A 24,409-nucleotide genomic window follows, 5' to 3' on the forward strand; every position below is an offset into this window, starting at 1 on the left:
AAAATGTGCCTATTGGTTTTTAAAAACAGTTTGTTCTGTCCTTCTTAATTGGTTAAGTGATGTCAGATCACATCTGTTTTGTTTTGTTTTCCACCAGTTGTTAAAAAAAAAAATTGTAGGATTTTTGAACCCTTTTGAGACAATTGACTTAAACAGACCTAAAATTGATGAAACAATGTAGTCAGACATGTAAAAAATGAATGTAATAAAGTTAATACAGTTTTAAAATAACATTAATACATAACCAGATAAAAAACAAATATGTATGAATGCAGTTCAAGCATGGATTTTAGTTTTTACTAGCTTCAGTTGGAGTCAGCATTTTATTCAACTTAATATTAGACTGAAAGGATCAAAATCCCTTATGGGCTGAATTCTGTCACTCTGTTTTTCCAGCTACTGAGAAATGCTTGTATGTATCTATGTATGTATGCATAAGTCTAATCTACTAACAGTAGATAGACTTATAGAATGAATTGAAGCCAGTGAATTGCTGCCTGGCTTGTTTCAGCACAGAATAACAAAGATTATTGATGGACAGCAGGGTGAAATAATTCTCTAACTGGAATTATCCACCCGAAACAAGCTGATCCCAAAGCAAACAAATGTTATCCAATAATCTCACCTTGTTCATGGTTTGTTTTAGGGGAAAATGTGATTGTGTGGTCAATGAATGGAACAAATTAGTTAAAAATAGGTGGACCTATTTTTTGCAGCGTATTGGCGCCGCCTCCGTTATGCGCGTAAAGACGCATTAAGAAGTGGCACAGCAAGTGATAATCCAGACAGGAGGTGCTTTTGGTTATAGCACAGCCTCTCACTGATGGTGAGGAGACAAGAGCTGGTGGATCAGCTCAGCTTTGTTTTCAACTCATCTGAATTTTCCTCCCCAGAGTTTTTCCTCTTACTGGTTGCAGACTAAAAGTTTTTCAGCGACTTCTAAGCAGCTTGTGTTGAGATGGTTTCTTTCTTCCTGACACGGAGGTTATTAATGGGATTTCTCTCTCCCCCGCATCATCACCTGAGGACAGCTGCACAGTGAGCCGTAGGGCGGCTGGAGGCTGAATGGACAACATGTCTCCACAGCAGCAACAGGACAGCCTCAGCCGAGGCGGCGCACAGCAAGACAACGGACGGGTATGTTTTTAAAAAAATCTCCGCTCATGTTCATAACAATTTATCAATGTTAATAGCAGCATAAATACAGAAAGTTCTGCTTTTAATTAGTTGGTCATTTTATTGAGTGGGAAAAAAAGAAAGTTCTTCATGGAAATGTGCATTAATTTTAGTTTTTCAGCTCCTTTACGCGCAATTGAAAAATATGTATGTCGTGTTTATTCCCTCACAATTAGCCTCAATGAGTTGATAGTAAACGGACGAGAGGTTAGTTCAGAGTTCAGTGACACAGTCTGAAAACTTTAACCGCAGACAACCATAAACAGTAGGAATAGTTCAGCCGTAGGAGATGAATGAGACCATAATGTAGGATGAACAGGCTGTACGCTCGTGTTTGGATACAGTAGAGACCGTTAATTAAGACGCTTGTAAAGTAACCACAGACTGATGACCGACAAACCCCCGAGCAAGAAGTGTACCACCACTACGGAGATCATTACGCCTCAATAACGAACTAACTATTGGTGATAAATAGCAAAAAAATACATTAACATAAAAGTTGGTCAACTAAACTTATGTCGTCTTCCTTAAAATAAAATGTTTTTCATTCTAATATAATTTATAAGCACTTGATAAACACATTAAAACAGCAGATACTGGAAATGAGTCCTCATGACACCGCTGTTACTGGTGTCTAAGCAAATAACGAATGCTTGGTCTCATGATATAACAGTTATAATCTTATATAATTATTATAATTGACTAATGACATGTTTTATAAGGAGGCTTTGATCATATGTATAATATATTGGAGCTGAAACAACTAATCTGTTAGTCCATGAAATGTCATATCTGCTCACAACATCATTAACGTCATAAGTATAAATCATTAAATGTTTATATACTGCTTATAACTGTTAAATGGGCATTAAAACAAAGCGTTAATTGGCTTAAGTTCCCTTTCACTCAAAAATGTGTCTTGCTTATTGTTCCTCATGTTTGAGCTGTGATTAGCCCCTGAACAGTCACCACTAGAAGATCAACTCATTTTAATACTTCACTTTCAACAAATGATTACGTAATTACCCACATTGTTTAATAAAAGTAGGTATATTGATTTGGTGTATGTTACTATTTAATCATTGTATTTATTAATGAATAATTCATAAATATAATCACAACTGTCTACATAACTGTAGCTCATTTGCATAACTGTAGCTCAGCAGTTGGGTTCTTGATTTTTTAGGTTTCTGCACTGAGAACTTGAGCTTGAGATTCTGAAAATCAATTTCCAACTTTTTTAGTAATCAGTAGTTAAAGTTGATTTTCAAGATGTCTTTAGTATTTGACTAATTGAATAATTTGTACATCAGTTTATTAACATTTAGTCAATCTGCTCTTTAGTGGCTGTCAGAATTGGTGGTAATGTACAGACACTCTCTTGCTGCACTGTGCAGAGGCTACAGTGTGTGTTGTGTCCTTGTTTTTATTAATGATTGACACAGCATCTGCTTCTTTTTAGCTGTATGTTCTGATTTAAAAAGATAGAGAAATGCAGTATATCTCCACCAAACCCTTTATCTCTGCTGGCAACTTTAGCCAGTATGAGCAAATACAGTAAACACTGGGGAAGTACAGCTCCAGCTATTAATGAAATAGCCCAGAAAGCTTTTACATCAGTGAGAATCAGATTATATCATGGTCTATGTTTGTCTCATCACTGCAGCTGTGTGTCAGTTATTGTTACTGCCCTGGACCACACCTTCATAAACTGCAATTACATCATTTTTCAATAATATTTTCCACTTAAATGCATTTTAAAGATAGATTTGGACGTTACAGTATCAACGCTCAGTTTCAGTAGTTTGAGGCCTGTTGCACCTGCTGGCATTATGATTGTCTGGAAACAGTTTGCTTGAATGACTTTTCTGTAAAACTGCTTTGTGTTGTAATAGTCAGTAATATTAGTGCTGATCTGCTGTTGGTCAATAGACTTGTTTCCCAGCTGAAAAGCCATATTTCCATGTTAGCTTATGTTTATTTTTAGGACTGAAAGCTAACATTGTAATGTTGTTGCTGGAGTGTAAGGAATGTTCCGCCGCCCTGTGACCCGACTAAACCAATGATATTACATTGTGAAATGTCAAAAATGTGTAGAGGAGGATTGATCTTTCCAGACAGATTGGTGACTGACGTCGGTCGGTTGATCCACCACTTTGGTCTAGACTCAAGTATCTCAACAACTATTGGATGGATTGCCATGACATTTTGTGCAGACATTAATGATTCCCAGAGGATGACTCCTAATGATTTTTGTGAACTTGACTTTTCCTCTTGTGCCATCATCATGATGCTGACGTTGATGGTTTTATGTAAGATGTCTCAACAACTGTTGGAGGGGTCAATTTCTTACACACATTCATGCTCCTGTCAGGATGAATTGTGATAACTTTTGGGACTCCCTGAGTTTTATTTAGCGCGATGCTAAGGACATTCCCAGTAGTCTCAGCTTTACTTTATATTTAGTGCTAATTAAGCACATCTTAGCATGCTAACACTCTAATTTAAGATGGTGAACATGGTAAAAGGTACGTGGTGCTGGATGAAAAGATGAAACTAGATGTTTAAATTCATAAAGACACACTGACTTTTGTCATCTATTTGGACTCAGTTTCTTCTAAGCAGAACAGAAACAGATGGAGTCCGTTTTTACCATCATGATGGAATTGAACTGTTTAATCTACACTGGCTTTTCCCGGAGTCACTGTAGTTACAGTGTTACTTGCAGGCTGCTATTAATTACAACATTTCAAGGTAAATGGCTGCTGTCAGACACTCGGGTTTATTCACATAAGGCTGCTACAGTCCGGATAATAAAGATCCAGACAATTAAATCTGCCTCTTCATTAAGAGGTCAATCATAAAAGTTTATAAAAGGTCTATGATGGAGCAGATTAAGCATAGACCAAAACAAAAATGTATCTAAAACAAAAAACATCTTAAAAGTTAGATTACCTAGCAGCCTCTTTAGCCACCTGGAGAGAAAAACCATATCAAACACTATTAGGTGACGGTGCACAATGATAGTGTGTTAATCTGACATACAATGAAAGAACTGTGGTTATGTAATGGTTGTTTGTCACACTGCTTCACACTCACAAATCCCTCCACAATTAGATTAAATGCAATTTTAATGATCCTCGTGGGGAAACCAGGATAATAGGATCCAGTGGAAAAAAAAAATAGGATCTCAATATGGCTGCAAGCAGCGGTACAATGGGAACAGTGGAATAATTAAGTATTTAAGTGTTTTTGCGTTTCAACTTTACAGACTTGGTCATGACGTTGGAGTGAAGAAAAAGTTGAAATGAATGTTGTTAATGTTGAAAATCATAGGGCATTTTCTGCAATTTGGCAATTTGAACACTTAAGCATACTGAATAAAACACTTAAATGAGGACGTATGATAAAATGAGTATTTCTAGCATACTTTATATGCAGAAAAATCGTTTTACTGAGTAGTTAAGGTGTGAGAGAGGTCAGCGGTGTCATGGCAGAAACAGATAGAAGCTACTCTGTACTGAAGGAAGTACAGCCTGTATGTGTTCTGGCACCTGGCTAATCTTCATGTTCCGACATTCCCGTGTTTAAACTCTGCTGCTTCAATCTTCTGTTCCTGTTTGTCATTTTGGAGGCCACGGTCAGTGCCTGTGCTGTGATGAATGTGTTGAACATTAGGATGCTTATGTAATGAAGGAGGAAAGTATAAACATGACGTAAGATCGGAGTGAATCTGTCCACCTCTCTCTGTGGGTTTGAGCCTTTTTAGAGAGACTAACAGGAAAGATGAGAGGGAGACACATATTTTAATTTCATTTTCAGTTCCAGCGTTAAACATTTTATCAGATGGTTGACGTCTCAGCCCACTATCAGTGTCTCAAGGTTTGACCCATACTTTGAAGTACATACTATATGTGTCAGGTAGGTAACACCCAAATTGAGAAGCGTTTTGTGACGTTTTCCGTTTAGATACCTTTTCTTTTTGCTGACAACTTCAAATGTAACTAAATTCTCAGTCTCTTAATGCGCCCATTTTGTTGTGTAAATCGTCTCAATTAAACCTGGATGTCTTAATCTCTGCAATCTGGAAATGGGATGAATGTTAGTCTTAACAAATCTAAGAGAAGCCAAAAAAGATCTCGGGTAAAGTAGGTTTTGGCAACTTTCTGTGACACCCTGAATACACTAATGTCATAGTTATGTGTTAATAATGCAGTGGTCAAACAATGTTTGGACTAAGATTAATTGTGAATAGTCATCCTCCTTTTTCAGCCCTCTTTCTTTTTCTCTTTTAGCGGGTGAAGTCTCAGAGTTATCGGCGTCAGTCCGCCCCGTCTCTGGTCATCACCAAGGCTCTCACCAGGTCCAAGACTCTCTCCAGGTACTGTGAAATATTTTTACATTTAGACACTCAGGGCAAGATTTACTACGTTTACAATGAATTTGAGGCTCTAATATTCGTGTATTTACAGTAGCTCCTGATTCAACCCCTTATATTGCCTGATATACAGTCCAGATGCAAGGAGAGCTCAGCAGGCACAGGTCACCAAGTTTGATAAATAAGAGTGATCATGAGGTTTACTTCAACCACAGTTAAAGCTCACACAAGAAAAAAACATTTATTACTCATAAATGTATAATATTACAGTATTTAGTAATAATTATATTGTTCATGTAATAGGGGACAAACAAATGTAATACAGAGTGCAGCTGGTGTGGGTAAAGATACAGTTGACGTTTCATTAAAATACTAAGATAACTGCAGTCAAATGCATTAAATAAATGTCCAATCAAAGAAGAGTGCAGTCAAGTTCAAGTTCAAATTATAATTATATAATTATTGCTTTATTTATATTTCTACTGTAAGCATTAGATTTTGCACTAGGTCTACAAAAATGTCTTATTATATATTTAGTTTGTTTATTTTTAAAGAACTGATTTGATGCAGCTCTCTGGATGTGTTTGTTGTGTGAGTAATCTATATGTCATGTGATTCAGATTTATGTAGCATAAAGTTAAAGTCACATTTTTCTCCCATGGCGGAAGAACTCCTAGTATCTGGTTACTGGTACTCGTCATGTGTCTTAAACTATAATAAAAAACAAGAAACGCGATCAGCCAAAAGCCGACTCACATTTGTTTGTATTGTTAGTCTACCAGCAGGTGTTAGTTGATGTTCAGTGTCACCACAGGTATCAGCAGCGCTCAACAAAGTGAGTCGGTCATCCTCAGACTTTGTTCTTACACTGCGGTCACTGCGGTCAGGCCACTCTGACAAAACCCCTGAACACACACACACACACACACACACACAGACTCTAACGTGCACGCACACACACACACATGCCCCGGGTGCTGTCCAGAGCAAGGTTTTGAATCCACTCGGATAGATAATCCGCCTGTAACCAGACTTATCAGAGGATCAGGCATCTATTAATAGCTCTGTCTTTGACCATATGGAACGGGAAAGTGAAGAAGAAATAACCTCATTAAAAAGCTCCTGCACCTGACTGAGCAAAACCCATCAGCCTCACGCCCTACTCTCAAAGAGCAGGAGTGTTGGCAGTGTCTGTGCCCCTGTTTTATGACTGAACTCTCCCACCAAGTTGCTCACATTGAAGTGTGGATCAGTTTAAATGTGACTGGCTTGTAAGAAAGAATTCTGCCTCTTTCATATGAATATGATCATACCTGGTTTGGAAAACTCAGAGTCTAAATTTGTTATAGTGATTATCAAGCATCACAATTGGCTGATTGAGGCCAGGTAACCCAAAGAGAGCCAGACTAATTCAGGCCCCTAATAAAGAACCAGTAAACAAAAAGCAATCAAAGAGTTTCAAACAATTAAACTTACTTTCACTTAAACTCATATCCCACTTATCAACAATTTCCATGTTTAGATTTTGCCCATTAAAAGCATCATTTTAAGGATGTAAGTGCTGTTTTGCTGTGATTTTAGATGTGGCCTGACCCCGGACTGCACTCAGCTTTCCTAATCACCAACTACTTAAAATTACATAATGCAATTTACATAATGAAGATCACTCTTTATTATGTATCACTCGCTATGGAATCTAAAGTGTGATCATGCTAAATCAATGTATATCAGTATTGGGAAGATCTTTTGTATGTGGTGGTGAAAGGTATCAGCAAGCTGTCACACAGATGCACAGTGGTGAGTTTGTGATGATATAGACAGGAGGGAGGGAAGAGGAAGTCATTTCTGCACACCTCCAACTCTTTGAAATCGGGGCTGAAACTAATAGAGGGGGAGACAGAGATCTGAAGTGAATAATCCAATAAAAGAACCACTGACCACCCATCATAAGAAACATGAGCTGACTGAATTGGTTTCTGTTCACACTGGGACATCACCATCAGACATGGCGTCAGATAAACGAACACTGTAAACCTCAAACATCTGCTCATAAGATAGAAAGGTTTGAACCAATGAGTTAGCTGCTGCTCAGCATTACCAGTCAGTCACGCTATAGCAAAAGCAAGTTACTGTATTACAAGAAGTGGTCAGAGGTACTTTGAGACAGTAGACATGGTCACATGAGTCTTATCAAAGAGTTTTGATTTTTAACCAGGTCTGCAGGGATTTGGTAGACGACTGACAGAAGTGAGAAAGAGAAGATGCTTGTTTTTCCTTCGTAAAAAAATGATTTAGAAATGAATAATGTTCGCTCGTGGTAGTTCCTCCCTTGACCTGGGACATGCCATGATTCTGATTCTGAAATCACAATGTGGGTGAAATCAAGATAACGAGCGTTTATTAAGACCAGGTGTAAAAGCAAGACTCATGTCATTATCTAGATAATGTATTCACACGGCCCTACAGTGCGAGTATTTCACTCGCATTTTCCCCTAAAAATAGATATGTGCGAACTGGAAAAATAATTTACTTGCACACTGTGCGAGTACAAATTACAACCATTAGACTATATGAAACGCTGAAGGGCTTTAAAGTTATAACGACGGATACAGGAAGTGACGACACTCGGCCGACAAGGCAGTAACCACAGTGTCTAACCAGTGACCAGTGTAATTCGGTCAGTCAGACTTGCGCTCGCGAGGCTAGCGGAGCGTTAGCTACAGCATGACCGGAAAGACGCACAGCCAGTTAGCCTCTGCTAGCCTCCCAGCTAGCCCCGGCTCTCTGTTTGGACCTAACTGGAGCCATGAGACCCGGTTTGTTATTCAAGTTAAAGTGGGAAGAAGCAGCGGGTCTGTCGGGCAGCTGGCAGTAACCACAGTGTCTAACCAGTGACCAGTGTAATTCGGTCAGTCAGACTTGCGCTCGCGAGGCTAGCGGAGCGTTAGCTACAGCATGACCGGAAGGAAGCACAGCCAGTTAGCCTCCGCTAGCCTCCTAGCTAGCCCCGGCTCTCTGTTTGGATCTAACTGGAGCCATGAGACCCGGTTTGTTATTCAAGTTAAAGTGGGAAGAAGCAGCGGGTCTGTCGGGCAGCTGAGTGAAGTGGAGCCTGCGGAGTAAACACCGGGACCGTCAGGATGTAAGTTAATAGTCGAGGTGCTACGGCGTTCGGCTGCACAGATAGGAAACCCCTCGGCTGACAGGATGTACCACTCTGTTAGGAAAAAAAACAACTTTTTCTTCTTCTTCTTTTTGGTTTATAACAGCGGTTGGCAACCAGCGTATTAGGTACATTACCGCCACCCTCCGCCACATTCATTTTTAGACATTTGTACAATTACTGTAAACAGGTGAGATTGAACCAATGAGGAAATTATGTGTTTCTAAAAGTCTTCATTTACGGTATTTTACTGAGGTGTGGCAATTAGTTTGACAACATTATATCGATGCCTAAACAAGCTACTTATCGAATCTTTGATGGACTGAACTGCATTTATATATACATGTTGAAGTCAAAGAAATGAAAGTATTCTCAGTTTGGAGAGTATTTTGATCAGCTGAACTTTGCATTATGTGTGAGAGGAAACATCGTTGTTTGGTCATTGTACTTAAAGGTATTTTAACATGTAAAATCAAATATGTCAGTTATTTTGCTCCATGAAGCTCATGTGTTTGGATTCCAGAGAGAGCTTCCTGGTTCCCGTGTGTCCAGAGACCTGCCCATTGGTCCAGTCCTTCCTGACCGGTTCTGATAGGTCATTTCTTCTCCATGGACACGCTCAGTTGAAGACCGGGATGCAGACTCAGGACAGACACCTCTTCATGTTCAACGACATACTGGTGATTGCCAAAGCCAAGTAAGCACACATGTTTTTGTGTATTTTTATCCTCGTGTGGAGCAGTTTAGCAACATTTTGGCTGCTCCTCATGTCCTTCAGTGGTGAATTAGGTTAATACTTGGGTCTAAGGTTAAAATTAAAGTGTGTAGGTGTGTTTGTGCATTCACTAGTGATTATGTTTCCCTTTGGGTTCCCAGGTCAGCCAACCACTTCAAGCAGAAGGCCCAGGTGTACGTGTGTGAGATGTGGATGGCAAACTGCATGGAGGAGGTGTGTGAGGGAAGCACTAACCCGGAGAGAAGTTTCGTCATGGGCTGGCCCACCTGCAACTGTGTCGCTACGTTTAGGTAACACACACACGCACACACTCTGACACTTGACGTCATTTGTGTTGCTGTAAATCTAGTAGGAGCTAAATCAACCTTGAAAGATTTGTAAATGTACAAAAACACATTTATACTTGCGGATCTTCACATAAACACACAAACTCAACATATCTAGCTTATATGATGATGATTTAAACAAAAAAAAAAAAAAAAAGATTGCATATCTTTAGATGTTCTTAACCTGGCCTGAGTCTGATGAGACATTTTGATACACGGTTGATGTTGGTTCATGTTCTCTGATTTACGTCACAGGCTGTAAAATGTGTTTATGTTTCAACAGTAAACATGTTGGTGATGCTACCATAGCTGTAAACTTGACTTTAAACACACATGATGATACATACACACTTGTATAGAGGCCCCATTCAGAATCTGTCACCAAGCACATAAATAAAACACCAGGCCGTTCTGTTAAAAATCAATGAAGTCATTGTAAAGGCAGCCAGTATCTGTTCATATCCTGCCAGAATTCTTCATAAAACCCTTTTAAACACCACTAAAAATGAATGACCCATGAAACACGTAAAGCACACTGCCAGTTGCCCAGTGGGCTGAGAAAATAGTTTGTATTACAACTCACTTATTCACGCACATGAATACACACTCGACTGTACTGATTTGTGATGTTTCCGCTCCACAGCTCAACAGAACAGAAAGATAAATGGCTCTCCCTCCTCAAAAGGTAAACTCTGAATCCTGCATCAACATTAAGTGTGTGTGAGAGACATAAAAGTCTCACATGTCGTCCTGCCTCTTTGCTCTCTCTGCAGTCTGATAAAAGAAGAGAAAGAGAAGGAAGAACCTAAAACCATTCCTCTCAGAGTGTACGGGAAGGGGATCAATACTTTTGCTGTTGTAAGTTTATGTTTTAAGATTTTAAACTGAGGTGATATTACAGTTGTTGTATAGAGTGAGTGATGTCCTGTTAACCCTGATCCTCTCCCCTGATCAGACCAAGACGCTTCCTGTCAGCAACTCAGATTCAACCAATGAGGTGATCCGACTGGCCCTGCAACAGTTTGGCATCATAGTGAGTAACAAAACAGCTACACGCTTATATATATAATGAGAATATGGACACCAGAGTCACCCTTTGTCCTCAAACAATACTGAAAATGTCCTCATGAACTGAGAGTTTTGAAGAAAAACATCTGACACCTGATGACTGATGCTCCAGTACTGATTGTCCCTGCCAGACACTTTAAATAAAACATGTCATTTGTTTGTGGAAGGCTACAGATTTAATAGGTCTGTTCTTTCCAGGCTTAGACTAATATTACAGGACCTGTTACAACCAGGACTGTGCAGCTGTACGGGACAAATATTTAGACAGGTGACCTAATGTCCTCTGAATGAGCCAAGATGCGATTGGAATGAAAAATATGTAGAGAAGAATTAAATATTAAATAAATGTAGACAAAATTGCCAAAATGTTTTATGATTTAATGGCTAATTTAACATCCAGCCAAGTGACAACAGTTGAAAATGAGCCTTTTGGCTAACGCTAGCACTTTACAGTGATGATGATGTTGATTCATGTGCGTTGCTCCTGTAAAAAAAAAAAGATTTTAAAAATGAAATGCATTTATTTTTGATTAATATTGAACACAACTAATCATTTTTATTTTATGAATAAAACAAAAAACATTGCAGTTACTCTTTCCCTAATATACACTATTACAGTCAGGGATTAATATTAATATTACGGGGCTGTTTCCACAGCAACCAGCTGTCACCATCAGATCAGTTGCCCAATCAATAAAGACATTTTGATCAAAGGGTCGTTTACAGAACTTCCTCATAGGATCCACCTGTGTCTCTCTCCTCCAAGACTCATTTAAGAAAACATCCTGGATGATGACAGACCCCGATCAGTTTCAGGGTCACAGGCCAGATTAGAGGAGTGAGGACAGGAAGAAGAATGAGCAGAATGGAATGAACCTCCTGATGTCACACAAGTTCAGTTACACCAACACTTTCCTACCAACCAGCCCAAACCCACTGAGCCACAAACTGTCTTTCTGAGGCTTCATAAAATTGAGTGTTGTCAAGTTCCCTAATTATTGTGGTCTCTGTTTTTTTCTCAGGGAAACGTGAAAGACTACCAGCTGTGGGTCATCTCCAAGAGGGACAACACCCCCTATCCTCTAATCGGTCAGTGAGTCTAACAGAATGAGCCTCATGAGCAAGAACCACTGATATGAGCAGATTTGTTCATAAATGGCACAAACATGTGTTTATAGAAAATTTGTGGCATTCACCAGGGTTAGGGTTAGGGTCTTCTAATTGTAAGAATTTTCTCTTAGATACAAATTAAATTCAAGAGTGGTCCAGACCTGTCATACGAGTCAAAAAATCATTTGACGCCTTAATCTGAATGAATATGACTAGACAGACCATATTAGATATTAGATATCTGTCATATCCCCTGAGTTTTGTGAAACCAACGTATAACACTTGTATGTGCAGCCCTTGAAAAAAAAAAAAAAAAGAGATTTAGGATAATAATACAAAAATTTAGTCCAGTCTTGCTTTGAGGGGCTTCAGGGTTGTCATGGAGACAACAAGGCATCAGATAGTGAGATTAGTGTTTTATAATATCAGACTAGTTTGACAAAATGATGCAGACATTCTCCCCTAAAATTCCTGCACCTGAGCAGAATTAGTTTCCTGAACAAGCTGTGTGATTCAGTGACTTCACCTCAACAAATTTCCACACAAACATCTCTTTATGCTTCTCTGTCGCTCTCTCGAGGGCAGAAACCCATGAGCCTCCACACATTGGTGAGATGTTATTTTAGACACACTGCAACCATTTATTCCCAGAGAAGAGTGTGTGCGTTGTGTGATCGAGCTCCTGCAGAGGGACGTGAGGGGTCACAGAGGGAACACCGACTGATAACGTGATGTTACGGTGCCGTCGCCGCTTTTTTAACAACTATGTCGAGCCTGCAGGGAGTGATACCGTTTCCTCTTCTCTGTTCCAGGTCATGAGTATCCCTTCAGTATCCAGATGAGTCATGTGAGACCCACGTCGTCTCATGGAGGCAGCGGGGACGCAGCTGCTTCACCCGCGGACAGACAGAAGGCGATGCAGGTGGAGCAGCTGCAGGTGTACAAGCAGTGTCAGTTCATCCTGAAGCCCCGCCCCGTCGAGACGCTCCAACAGCACGTGTTTGCAGGTGAGAAATGACAGTGAGGATTATTCGTTTTAAAAAGAAATTTAAAATGGATCATTAAGTGTTTATTTCCTTTTGTTGTCTTTTCAGATTTCTCTCAGAAGCCGTTTAAAAGGCGGCGTTCACTCATCAACTGGGCCTTCTGGCGAGGCTCCTCCTCTCACCTCAACGAGTTATCCCTCGCCGGCACCGCTCGCGGCTGCTTGTTCGGCCAGCCGCTCAGCGCCGTGTGCATAGAGGACGCGCTGCCAAAGCCAGTGATGGTGAGTGAGCACAATCAAACAGCAGCAACTTAGATTTACTGCCTCCACTTGTTGCTGAAGCTTTTATTCAGATTGTATTGAAAGTCTTTGATAGTAGAGTAAGAAGCAATTCATGTGATTAATTTTTCAAATTAAAACATGCAAAACTGATCAAAGCTGAGCCAAAATCTTCTAAAGTGTCCACAGATGGCAGCAAGATCAATCCCATCATGCAATGCATCTGCAGACAAAATTATTTTTCTGCTACAGCTTATAAATCTGCTCTGTAAATCACCTTTTCTGTATCCTCCTTTGAGGAATAAATCTGGAACCAAAAGGGAGAAATGTCTGTATTCTTTGGTTTCATGACTCCCCGTGTTTGCTCTTCCTCACCAGGACATGCTGACGTTTCTGTACCACGAGGGTCCCTGGACTCGGGGGATCTTCCGTCGGCCCGCGGGGGCTCGGGCTGTCAGGGAGCTGCGGGACTCTCTGGACGCCGGAGAGTTTCAACTTCCTCTGTCACGAGACCACGCCTTCATCATAGCCGGAATCTTTAAGGTATCAGCGTGTGTATATGTGTGTGTACATCTTAGTTTAAAAGAAGCTGCTGCTCCATTAAATCACAATAGAATAAAACCCGAGAGCTTTATCTCAGCTCAGATTCAGATGGAACTGACCTTCCTGTTTATCTTGAGAAATAATTAACAGCATCAAGGTGAAATGGTCTTTGGTTGTGTGTGTTGTGTTCATGCTTGTGTACATATATCATGTGTTAACACCTCATTGACCCACATCTGTGAAATTTAATCTGCTTCTATCCTCCTCGGCCTCAGTGTGACAGACTATGCAGCTACGTTAGCAGGACAAGCTGTTCACACCAGCAGCCTAGACTAGCTCGTTAATGTAATCTGGATCTCTTATTATCTGCATAGATGACTTAGAGATTCTGTTTAAACTATGTCGTGTTAATGGCAATATCATGACCTAATGTCAGTGACAAGTGTCTTACACCAATACAGTAAACCCAGGAACAAAGTGAAGCAATAAACAATCATTTGTGTGTTATTTTTTATTCAGAATGATACATGTAAAGACATCATGTCAGAAGACACAGGTCTGATCTGTGTGCATGTTTTCAGGATTTCCTGCGCAGCATCCCGGGCAGCTTGCTGTGCTCTGAACTGCATGAAGAATGGATGGACGTGCTGGACGAAGATGACGAGGAGGAAGAACAGGTGCAGGACGTCAACAGGTAACATTCTCTTTATTGGTGCTGTACCGGTTTAGTTTCAGCTGATGCCGTTTTTTGTGTTTTGTTCATTATTGTAGGATGTTAGGCTTCTACTGGTTTTTAATATCCACTAACAATAAGTTCACAGAGGCATATTGTGCACACACAAAGTAAATGTCAGGAGGACATGAAATGCTGTCATTTATTTATTTTCTTGTTCTCTTTCTGCAGGATGATTTGTCGGCTACCCAAACACAACAGCCTGTTGCTACGCTACCTGTTGGCCATGCTGCACGGCATCGAGAGCAACGCCCAGGAGAATCAGATGACCAGTTTTAATTTAGCAGTGTGCATCGCTCCCAGCATGCTTTGGCCTCCTGGAGCACCTTGTAACCCTGAGGTGGAGGGCGAAGGCGCGAAAAAGGTAAGATATGGATTGATAATGTAGCTGAAGATGAGAGAAATACTAGGTGAGGTGAGAAAACTCTTAAGGTTAAATGCAGAAAAAAAGGGTCTGAGAAAACAGCCACCTTAAAAACCTGCAGTAGGATGAGTGTGCAGCTAATACATCGTGGAATTTGACCTAGATGGAGTTGACCACTGTAAATTTGGCTTCTTCTGCTGTAATGAATTTGATGCCAGGGTTATTATAACGTTGCAACACAATAAAATAAATCTGTCTTCGCCGTCTCACAGCTCAGTAACAAAGAAGTTTGTTAGTTTTGTCTGCAGCACAGAGGTTGCTATCCCAAGAAAATGCCAAATTCCAACGTCACCTGCTGAACCATATGTCCTGGGATCAAAACAACTTCCTCTATTCTCCAATTTGGACATTTGAATTTTTAAATAAGGGATAATGGAAAAAAAGATAGCGGCTTGTTGGCACTGAAGGTGCTTGAGCTGCCTGAGGTGTCAACCGAATGTTATTTTTGGAACAAGATATTTGTGTTTGTTAATTCCCGTTAATCAGTGTATTGTTAACACCATTAAACCATCAAGCTTTTCTCACAGGAATGTTTCAAATCAGCTTTATGGAAAAGGATAAACGTCTGAATTTAGAAAGAGTGTTTGAAATGTTGGCGGGATGGAAACAAAAGGAGATAACGTTCTGTAAAAGGTGTTGGTGTTTTTAGCACAGCAACACAAACGCCTGCTCAGGAATGACGCACTTTAAATGCTGAAAGCAGGAGATGGAAAGAGACGGAGTGCTTCGATGCAGCCTTGAACACATTGAGAAATGCTGCAACTACTGTTACACTGTTGATGTACTTGAACCTCAGTTGTTACTGGTCGAGTATCAGTCTTTATCTCTTTGTTCCTCTCGCCTGCTGCAGGTTTGTGAGTTGGTGAAGTTTATGATCGAACACTGTCAGCAGATTCTAGGAGAGGATCCCTCCTCCCTGTTTGGAGGACCGCCACAAAGACCCAACACTGAGGAGATAGGATCAGGTACAAAATAGAGCACACAGTGTTTAATGTGAATTAATTTTGGTTATTAAGTCTTCTTACATCTGTCTTATTCTTTGTTGTGCATAAACTGATGACCTGTTTGTCCTGCCTCTGGTTCATTAGACTCCTGGGTTTACCCTCTGACAGACTCGTCCTACGACAGTCCAGAGAACGAGTTGGACAACAGCAGCGGCGGGTCACCAGGCTTCTGCAGCAGGAGGCGCCTTCCATCCAAACCACTACAAGGAAGCTTGGAGTCGATCCTCACATTCAGCGACCTTGACCAAGACGCTGACCCAGATAGACACCACACCCAAACTAACTTAAGCCCGCTGGGGAGAACCAGAGGCAGGAGACAGGACCCCGACCTCTCCTGCCACGACGTACCAACCGTGGACACCTCCTCCACCCTGGACTCCCTGTCCCTGGATGGTCGCCACAGACTACGGCGGCGCTCAGAGCCCGCTATAGCGTATGCGACCAAGCTTCGGCCGTGTGTTTCAGGGAGCACTGATGGTGCCACTGGTGAGGATGAAGATAGTGATGAAGAGCTTTCCAAGAAGCCTAGCAGCCACACACACTCCAGAGGTCAGGGCAGGAGAAGCGGAGGCGAGTCCACGTTAAACCTGCTTGGTGTGAGTTCAGCAGCTCTGGAGGCGAGCTCCTCCAGCTTCTCCTCTACCCCCAACTCCCCTGTACCAACCCGCTCCTCCCTGGACTCTCTCGACTCCCTCAGCAGCAACCACGCCTGGGCAACCAGGCGGGGGCCTAACCCACCCAAGACACATGTGCCCTCCACCTCCTCCTCCCTGTCTGTCTCTTCAGCATCCTTCACTGTAAGCTCTGCTCTGACCTCCAGTGGACACCCAGACCAGGGGACTGGTCCAAAAGACTCTCCCCCCAAAGAACCACTCAACTGGGGGACCTTAAAAGGCTGCAGGGGCCTCCACCCAAACTCCTGGCTGAAGAAAGACCGCAGACTGTCACTAACCCAACAAGACAACTTGGAGAAGGAAGAAGAGGACAAGACTGGGGTGAGTAAAATATTAACTACCTTATTATTGCGCTGAAGGCGCGTTATGTCAGAATGGAGCTGCAGATTATGTAGAAACAAAATATATTAAGTACTCAACTTATCCATCAAATATAATGATGTAAACAGGTTAAAATCAATAGTGAAATAAGAATAATTTACACAATTGGTGCTGAAATTATAAGCTAATCAATTGACGGAAAATTAACAATTTTAATATCAAGATATATTACCAAACATTCATTGCTTCTTGCCTCTTAAATGTTAGGATTTACTGCTTTTGTCTAGTTTTTTACACAGTAAATCACATGAATTTGAATATGAACTATTTGCAAAATTACAACGTCATTTTGGACTTTACAAAATTATGATTGAAATCTGAAAACAATCATTAGTTGCAGACCTGGTCTTAATTACATCTGCATTTCATATATTTGTATTGTGGTTGATTCTACAGCTTGTCTGTATTCCAGTCTTATCTAATGTATTGCATTTTTAACATTTATCTGTTGTTTTCATTCTATAAATATGAATGTACACATGGTTTAAATAATGGCCAGGCTTTTATTTCAAATTTCCCTTGTTTTAATTTGCTGTTAATGCACCTTTTTACCTGATGTCATGATAGATTTGACATCAAGTAGCCTACATGTCATACTCTGCTGCTCAGTTTCTTTAACAGAAATACTGTTTTCATTCACTTTTTCTAGTCATTTCCTTTTAATTTAAACAGCTGCGGGAAGTTTTGAGTTTCACATTCATTTAACAGCTCCCTGAAAACAAACAGCAGAGGTGCAAGGATTGGAATTAATTAGTTAATTAAATAGTATTTCTGTTAAAGGCAACATTAGAGCAGTAGAGAGGTGAGTGTAAGTGACTGTTTATGTATTAACGGAGCTTGTGCTGTGGAAATGTACTTTATGCTGAATTTACATGTGAGAAAGGTTGTACAGGTAATTCCGGTGTTTCTACTGAACTTTATTAGCAGCTAAAAAGTCTATTTACTGATGATTCAGAGTTAAACTGTGTCACACAGTCAGTGATCAGAGCTGTCTCAGGTGTCCTCTCAATCATGCAACACCAAGTCTTCATATATGGCAGGAGAACATCACTGTCTTGGTTCATGGATGGTCTCTGGTGTCAAAAGGCCTCCTTGACCTTTTTCTGGCTGTCAGCTGGCTCTTGGTCGATGACCTTTGACCCCTTCCAAGTTGATGCTGTGATGGGTTTTGGCTTGTTGTTCAGACAGCTGTTATCTGCTCCCAGTCATTCTGTTGTCCAGGATCCTTTCTGACTCAACGACTTAGTGTTCTCCACAGCTGTTGCAAATAATGTCAAATATCACTCCAATCTTCCTTACTTGGGGTGGAACCGATCTTTGTTACATCAGCAGAGATTTTAAGACGTTACAGGGTTTGTGGTAAGTGCTGACTTCCTGTTACTTCAAAATTCTCACTAGATGTCCATAAAGCCCGTCCGTATGAGTCCCACTTGGATGAAGGTGGTCCCCGTTGTGTCATAAGATTTTAATTCATCCATTCCTTAGCGGCGGTGGCTCAGTCTCCCCCTGGGATTGCTGCACAACCTCCCCTCTGTCCTCATCACTGATCTCTTATGTTGTGAGTGACGGTTACAGTTTAACTTGAGGTATGAACGTGGGTTTCCTGTACAATGGTCTTTAACCTCCTGTAACATGACAGCAGGTGTGTAGGAACTGAAGCTTAATACGCTGTTCTTGCTCACTAGTAATGCTGACGTGCGGGTCACTACTGATTGTTGTTGGAACAGTGCTGTCCTCAGTGAACGTGTCGTTCTCATACAAATACCAGATGTCATGTTGGGTGGGGGCTAGTCAGAGAATTCTGTTCAAAATATTCTGTGAACAGGTTAGCGACAATGGGGATGATGGTTGTGTGTTTGTTAGTTAGAAATCAACTTGTACATGAAGGATGTTGTGTCTGGACACATCTCCAGTAGTTGGATGATACGGTCCAAGTTGAGCTTGGTTCCGTCTTTCCAGCAGATGTCTCATGTTAGCTGCTGTCTAATGACCATAACTGCTTCCTCAGTGGGGATGCTGGTAACCAGTGCACTGACATCAAGATGCCAGTTTCTGTGAGGGGAGCACCTCCATGTCCCACAGTTCTTGTTATGACATTTGTGCATGTCAGCAAGGGACCAGTGACATTGGCAAGAAATATAGCTAACTGATGGCGATACCACCAATGGTGGAGACGGTGAGTGTGAGGGATACTTTGGTTTTATGTACGTCTTGTGCTGTTAGTTACAGCTTTTTCCAGAGTTCGTGGGAGATGATTTCTTTCTCCTGCCACTCTTATGGGATCACTACAAGCTTAGTCTTGTATCGCTGTGTTTGAACTGACTTAAGTTTAACAAAGATGTTAATATCACTCAGAAGCATTTAACCTTTCATCCATGCAGTTATCCGTTACAACTGTTACCCTAGCTTTGTCTGCTAGCAGGATGTTGATGAAGTTGTCACTTCATCAACATCCTGCTGGTGAACAAAGTGGGGCTAACAGCTGTAGTGGATACCGTGATGTATGAAAGTTAAGTCAAATGCTCCTGAGTAATAACAACACCTACATTACACTTCAAACACAGCGATACAAGACTAAGCTTGTAGTGATCCCATAAGAGTGGCAGGAGAAAGAAATCATCTCCCACAAACTCTGGAAAAAGCTGTAACTAACAGCACAAGACGTACATAAACCAAGGTATCCCTCACACTCACCGTCTCCACCATTGGTGGTATCGCCATCAGTCAGCTACATTTCTAGCCAATGTCACTAGTCCCTTGCTGACATGCACAAATGTCATAACAAGAATTGTGGGACATGGAGGCGCTCTCCTCACAGAGACTGGCATCTTGATGTCAGTGCACTGGTTACCAGCATTCCCACTGAGGAAGCAGTTATGGTCATTAGACAACAGCTAACATGAGACATCTGTTGGAAAGTCAGAACCAAGCTCAACTTGGACTGTATCATCCAACTACCGGAGATGTGTCCAGACAACATACTTCATGTACAACCATCATCATCCCCACTGTAGCTAAACTGAACATAGAATATTTTGAACAAACTGCTCCAACTATCCACCCCACCTGACATCTGGCATTGGTGCGAGGACGACACGTTCACTAAACTGCACTGTTCAACTTGAACATCAACAGTATTAACCCACACTACAGACTTACTAGCAAGTAACAACAGGTAAGCTGCCGTTCCTAGATACCTGCGACATGACAGAAGATTTAAGACTGCAGGGTACAGGAACCTCGTCCATAAACAACACCTCAATTTCAACTGTAACCACCACTTACAACACAAGATCAGTGGTAAAGACCTACCTACACAGAGGAGGACAGACGGGAGGAGGTGCAGCATGCCCGAAGGTACTCTGAGCCAACAGCTAAGGAATGCAAGATTAAAATCCTGCTCTGCCTTTAACTATGACACACACCTTACACAACGGGACCACCAGTAGCATCACAGTGGGACTGGACTGAGCTATCAGAACATCTACTGAGAATGATCAAGTCACAAGGAATCATCACTAACCATAAACCATTGAACAACTTAAAATCTCTGCTGGTACAAGCAAAGATAGGGCCTCTGCCAGTGAGTGAGGAAGACTAGAGTGCTATTAGACAGACCTTACAACAGCTGTGGGGAACAGTAAGTTGGTGAAACAGTGAGGATCCTAAGCGAGAGACGGACTGAACATCAGAAGCAAATAACATCAACTGTCTGAACCACAGCAACAATAATACATTGTTCTCAAAGATAAAGAATTATCAATGCAAAGACACATCTAACTAGTGTATGTTTCTACAAACAGGGAGGACCCACTGATAAGACCATCACACTTGGAAAACTCATCCCAGACAAAGGAAAAACAGGTGAAAGGGGAGGAGAAAAACCGACCCTCAGCAACCAACCCAAGCCCAAAACCTGCAGAGCCTCCAAAGATGCAGGAGGGGGGCATGTGAGGGGGAGGTCTCGCAAGGAGCCCCACAAGCCTCGACTCCTCAAGCAGGACCACACCAGCCCCCCCTCCCACCACCGTTCTACAGGAAGCCTCCAGTTTCCAAAATCCCCCTGGTTCCTCTCCTCAGACTCTTCCATGACCGTTAGGCAGCTCAGCGACGTCAACGCCAACACCGGCAGTGACATCACCAACCAGAGGCGTGCAGCAGAAAGCGAAGTGAACGAGGTGAAGCAGCCATCACCATTACTATTTTACAAGCAGAGTGGGCCTTCTCTGTCTCTGTTCAAACGACACAAGTCTGTAGAAGAGGCGAGCAATGTGAGGCTCTACCAGCGGCGGGGGTCAGAGCCTGGACAGCAGGTGGTGGACCGGACCGCCACCCTCGCCCGGGCGAGGCTGCCCAGCGACCCAGGACTGAAGGCTTCAGAAGCGGATTCACAAGGAGGGACGACCGAGTCTCGTTTCTGCCTCTCGCCCTATGCCACCAAAGCAGTGAGGGACTACTTCTCCTCTCACCCGCGCAGTAACCCCCAGAGCAGCCAGAAGGTGACGCTGGGTGTGGTGGAGAGTCGCAGGGAGTGGCTGAAGAGATGCAGTGATCCCACAGCAGAGCCAGACTTTGACCAGCTTCTGTTTGCTGAAGAATCCTATGTCTGATTCTGACTAAAACCTGGAGATGAATTACATTTCAACAACACAAATCAAATGCAACACATACTGCAGCTTTCAAAATGACCCTCATTGACTTTCCCCAAGTCCTACCAGAACAATCTACAGTCACAATATTTGTAAAAATATGAGTTAACAGTAGTTATTACACTCATCACCTTAAAATTGACTGCTTGTCGGTGTTTCATTAGATCCTAAATGCCTTAGTGTAGACTTTTTAAATGCATGAGAAACATAAGTACATTTTAAACTTTGCCTAGAGCTTATTGCCATTGAGGGAACAAGATTGATTTTTGTTTGAATGTCACGCGCAGAAAGAGTCCTATTTTGTAACATTAATCGCTAACAGATAGTTTTGGTATCAGATATTAATGCATAATTAGGTATCAAATGTTAACGCATAGTTAAATTTCTATCTGATCTTGATCTATGGGTTTTGTGTGAGCAATGTCACTTGTATGTTTTTAAACTATATCAGGCCAAAGTTGAAACCTGCCAATTAGAAATTACCCGGTTTTGCCTTTTTTCCCCATTGTGAACAAGTAGAATCTCTTTTATTAATGACTGGTAGCTTATTTAAGGTTTCATTTGATATTTCTACTTTCAAAGCTGCATTATGTTTGGACATTGAAATCTGATTTATGCTAGAAACTGACAGTATATAGTACAAACAGTCTCACCAGATTATTCTCAACATTCTGTCTCTCCATTAAGGCAAGTTCATACACAATTATTTTGCATATTTTTCATGTTTTATTCTTATTAATTTCCAGTTAAAGGATTGTATGTCAACACTGATCACTTCTAATTAAACACGATGCAACCTGGTTCTTGTTTAAAGATGTTTTACAACACTATTGCGTTGCTTTTCCTGCATTGACCCTTAATTAAAAGTTAACACACAATAGTTGCATATGAACATAATTAATAGGAGACACAGTTAATTATGGGATATAATTAAGTGTATATTGTTTTTTTTGATCACTTGGCCTGTAGTTTAAATGCAGCCTGGATAAACACTGTGACTATGCATAGAACTGCATTTTGCTTTAGCGTTTTACACCCAGTCAGTGTATAATTAGTCACAACATCACATCACAACTTGTTTATGCAAATCATAAATATGGATTTGATTCACAACCATCACTTCAGCTCATTGTTAGCAGCTTAACTTACAGAAATATATTCATAATTTGAACAGGTTTAGTTTTATAGATTAAGGTCATTGATTATTCACTATTTAGCCTTTTTATAGTAATTCTTCTTTTGTGAAGTCTATGCTGCTTTTTGCCAACTACAGTGTTTATATGGAGGACAACTGTAAAGGAATATCATTATTGTAGAGCTGCAACAATTAATTGAATGAGAAAATTTATCAGCAGATATTTTGATAATCAATTCATTGGATTAAAGCTTCTTAAAATGTGAATATTTTGTGAGTTTCAATGGCATAATTGAGAGATAATTGGTAATAAAATAAAGCTGCAGCACTACTTTATTGAACTGACTTTCCTAGATGCCACTCAGACATTTTTGCTTTTGCTAGTTGCAATAAATCTTCACTCTTTAGATATTTGGTCATAAATAATGAACAGTTTCTTTAGGTTTTCACTAGATTTTGAAGGATGAACATTTCAAAACGCTTCTCTGTATAAGCTCTTACATTACAGGTTAACTTGTCTTGCGGTAGCGTGATTAGCAGGTTTGTTTTTTTCTATTTGTTGCCAACAATGTGGTTTTCACAAAAGCCTGTATTGATTTGAATGAATCACATCTTGTCCCGGTGTTTCTATTATGTAAATACGATCGATCCCCCTGAGAGGGAAAACTGCTATACTGGTTTGCGTTTTATGTTTTTCAAGCTTTGTATTTTATGCAGCTTAAACTTTTAAAATAGGCCACGAGACTGTTGCTTTCTATTGTCTACACCTTCCTTTCTATGTATTCATAAGCTGTATTAATGAGTCTAAAACTTTGCAAATAAATGACATACGAGTGAAATCCTGATTATTGTGATTATTAGTAAAGTATAATAAAAAGGTGATTCATCTGTTTTTTTTACCCAAACAACATATTTGACACTTACAGACCAACAGTTCAACACGCCGTTAGAAATGTGATTTTTTTTATTACATTATTTTTCACTCTATACACAGATATATATGTGTGTGCTCTAACTATGTACAATCACATGATGAAGTTACATGGTTACATGAAAGATCTGATCAAACCAATAACAGTGGGGGTATACATACTTTGTAGAATAAAAGAAAACATGTTTTTGGGGGTAGAGGGGGGGGGGTTAGCGTCTCTAAGGCGTCGAGAACTGTTAGTTGCATTGGTTCACCAACGTTTCACGCTGCACTCGGCTGTGAACCTTTTCCTTCACCTTGTTCAGTGAATTTACACAAAGAGAGAAGTTTTGCTTTGGGATCAAATCTGTTCTGATGTATAAATTCTTTATAAAAATATTTCTACCCTGCAGGGGCACAAATACTCTAAGTGTAAATCTACTCATTGATACAAGAGAAGGAAAAGACAGTAGTGACAGGCTGCAGTCTGAGGGTTAATAAAGGACCATCTGAGCCAAATATCTTGCTGTGTTATATAAGTGTTTCTCTGAATATGATTAAAATGGAAAAATGCTAAAAAATCAGGAAAGATTAAGAGTTTATAATGATATGATACCACAGGTTTATCTTAGACTTCAGAGTTTATATGAAATGTTTTGCTATTGATTCCTCACTAGTGCGACGGGGTTCACTGATGGTTACATTCTGTCTTGTAAACTGAGGATTACAGGTTCA

At 40.8% G+C, this 24,409-nt stretch overlaps 1 protein-coding gene across 2 annotated transcripts; it reads left to right on the plus strand.

The window, feature by feature from the left end:
• LOC121892030 (rho GTPase-activating protein 20-like) lies at nucleotides 1–23,603 on the plus strand. 2 transcript variants are annotated; one of them, XM_042404795.1, is made up of 16 exons: nucleotides 1–1,137; nucleotides 5,472–5,557; nucleotides 9,241–9,414; nucleotides 9,594–9,743; nucleotides 10,423–10,464; nucleotides 10,553–10,637; nucleotides 10,735–10,812; nucleotides 11,870–11,936; nucleotides 12,770–12,964; nucleotides 13,052–13,224; nucleotides 13,600–13,764; nucleotides 14,346–14,458; nucleotides 14,669–14,861; nucleotides 15,772–15,886; nucleotides 16,010–16,920; nucleotides 20,784–23,603. In XM_042404795.1, exons 1-16 carry the CDS (start codon nucleotides 1,066–1,068, stop codon nucleotides 21,588–21,590), a joined length of 3,426 nt encoding a protein of 1,141 aa, XP_042260729.1. In that variant the 5' UTR covers nucleotides 1–1,065; the 3' UTR covers nucleotides 21,591–23,603. The 2 variants fall into 2 exon arrangements, with proteins under 2 accessions (XP_042260729.1, XP_042260730.1); XM_042404796.1 differs by lacking the exons at nucleotides 1–1,137; nucleotides 5,472–5,557 and adding an exon at nucleotides 8,202–8,696.
• The last annotated feature ends 806 nt before the right edge of the window (nucleotides 23,604–24,409 follow it).

This window comes from Thunnus maccoyii, chromosome 24 (assembly GCF_910596095.1).
Source record: "Thunnus maccoyii chromosome 24, fThuMac1.1, whole genome shotgun sequence".
Taxonomy (NCBI): Eukaryota; Metazoa; Chordata; class Actinopteri; order Scombriformes; family Scombridae; genus Thunnus; species Thunnus maccoyii.

What these genes read in the sequence shown, in the direction of transcription:
- LOC121892030 (XM_042404795.1), top strand. Translation starts at nt 1,066, where the DNA reads ATGGACAACATGTCTCCACAGCAGCAACAGGACAGCCTCAGCCGAGGC. An exon ending in TGGCTCTCCCTCCTCAAAAG is followed by an intron (nt 10,465 to 10,552) that starts GTAAACTCTGAA and finishes CTCTCTCTGCAG; the next exon opens with TCTGATAAAAGAAGAGAAAG. An exon ending in TGCAACAGTTTGGCATCATA is followed by an intron (nt 10,813 to 11,869) that starts GTGAGTAACAAA and finishes TTTTTTTCTCAG; the next exon opens with GGAAACGTGAAAGACTACCA.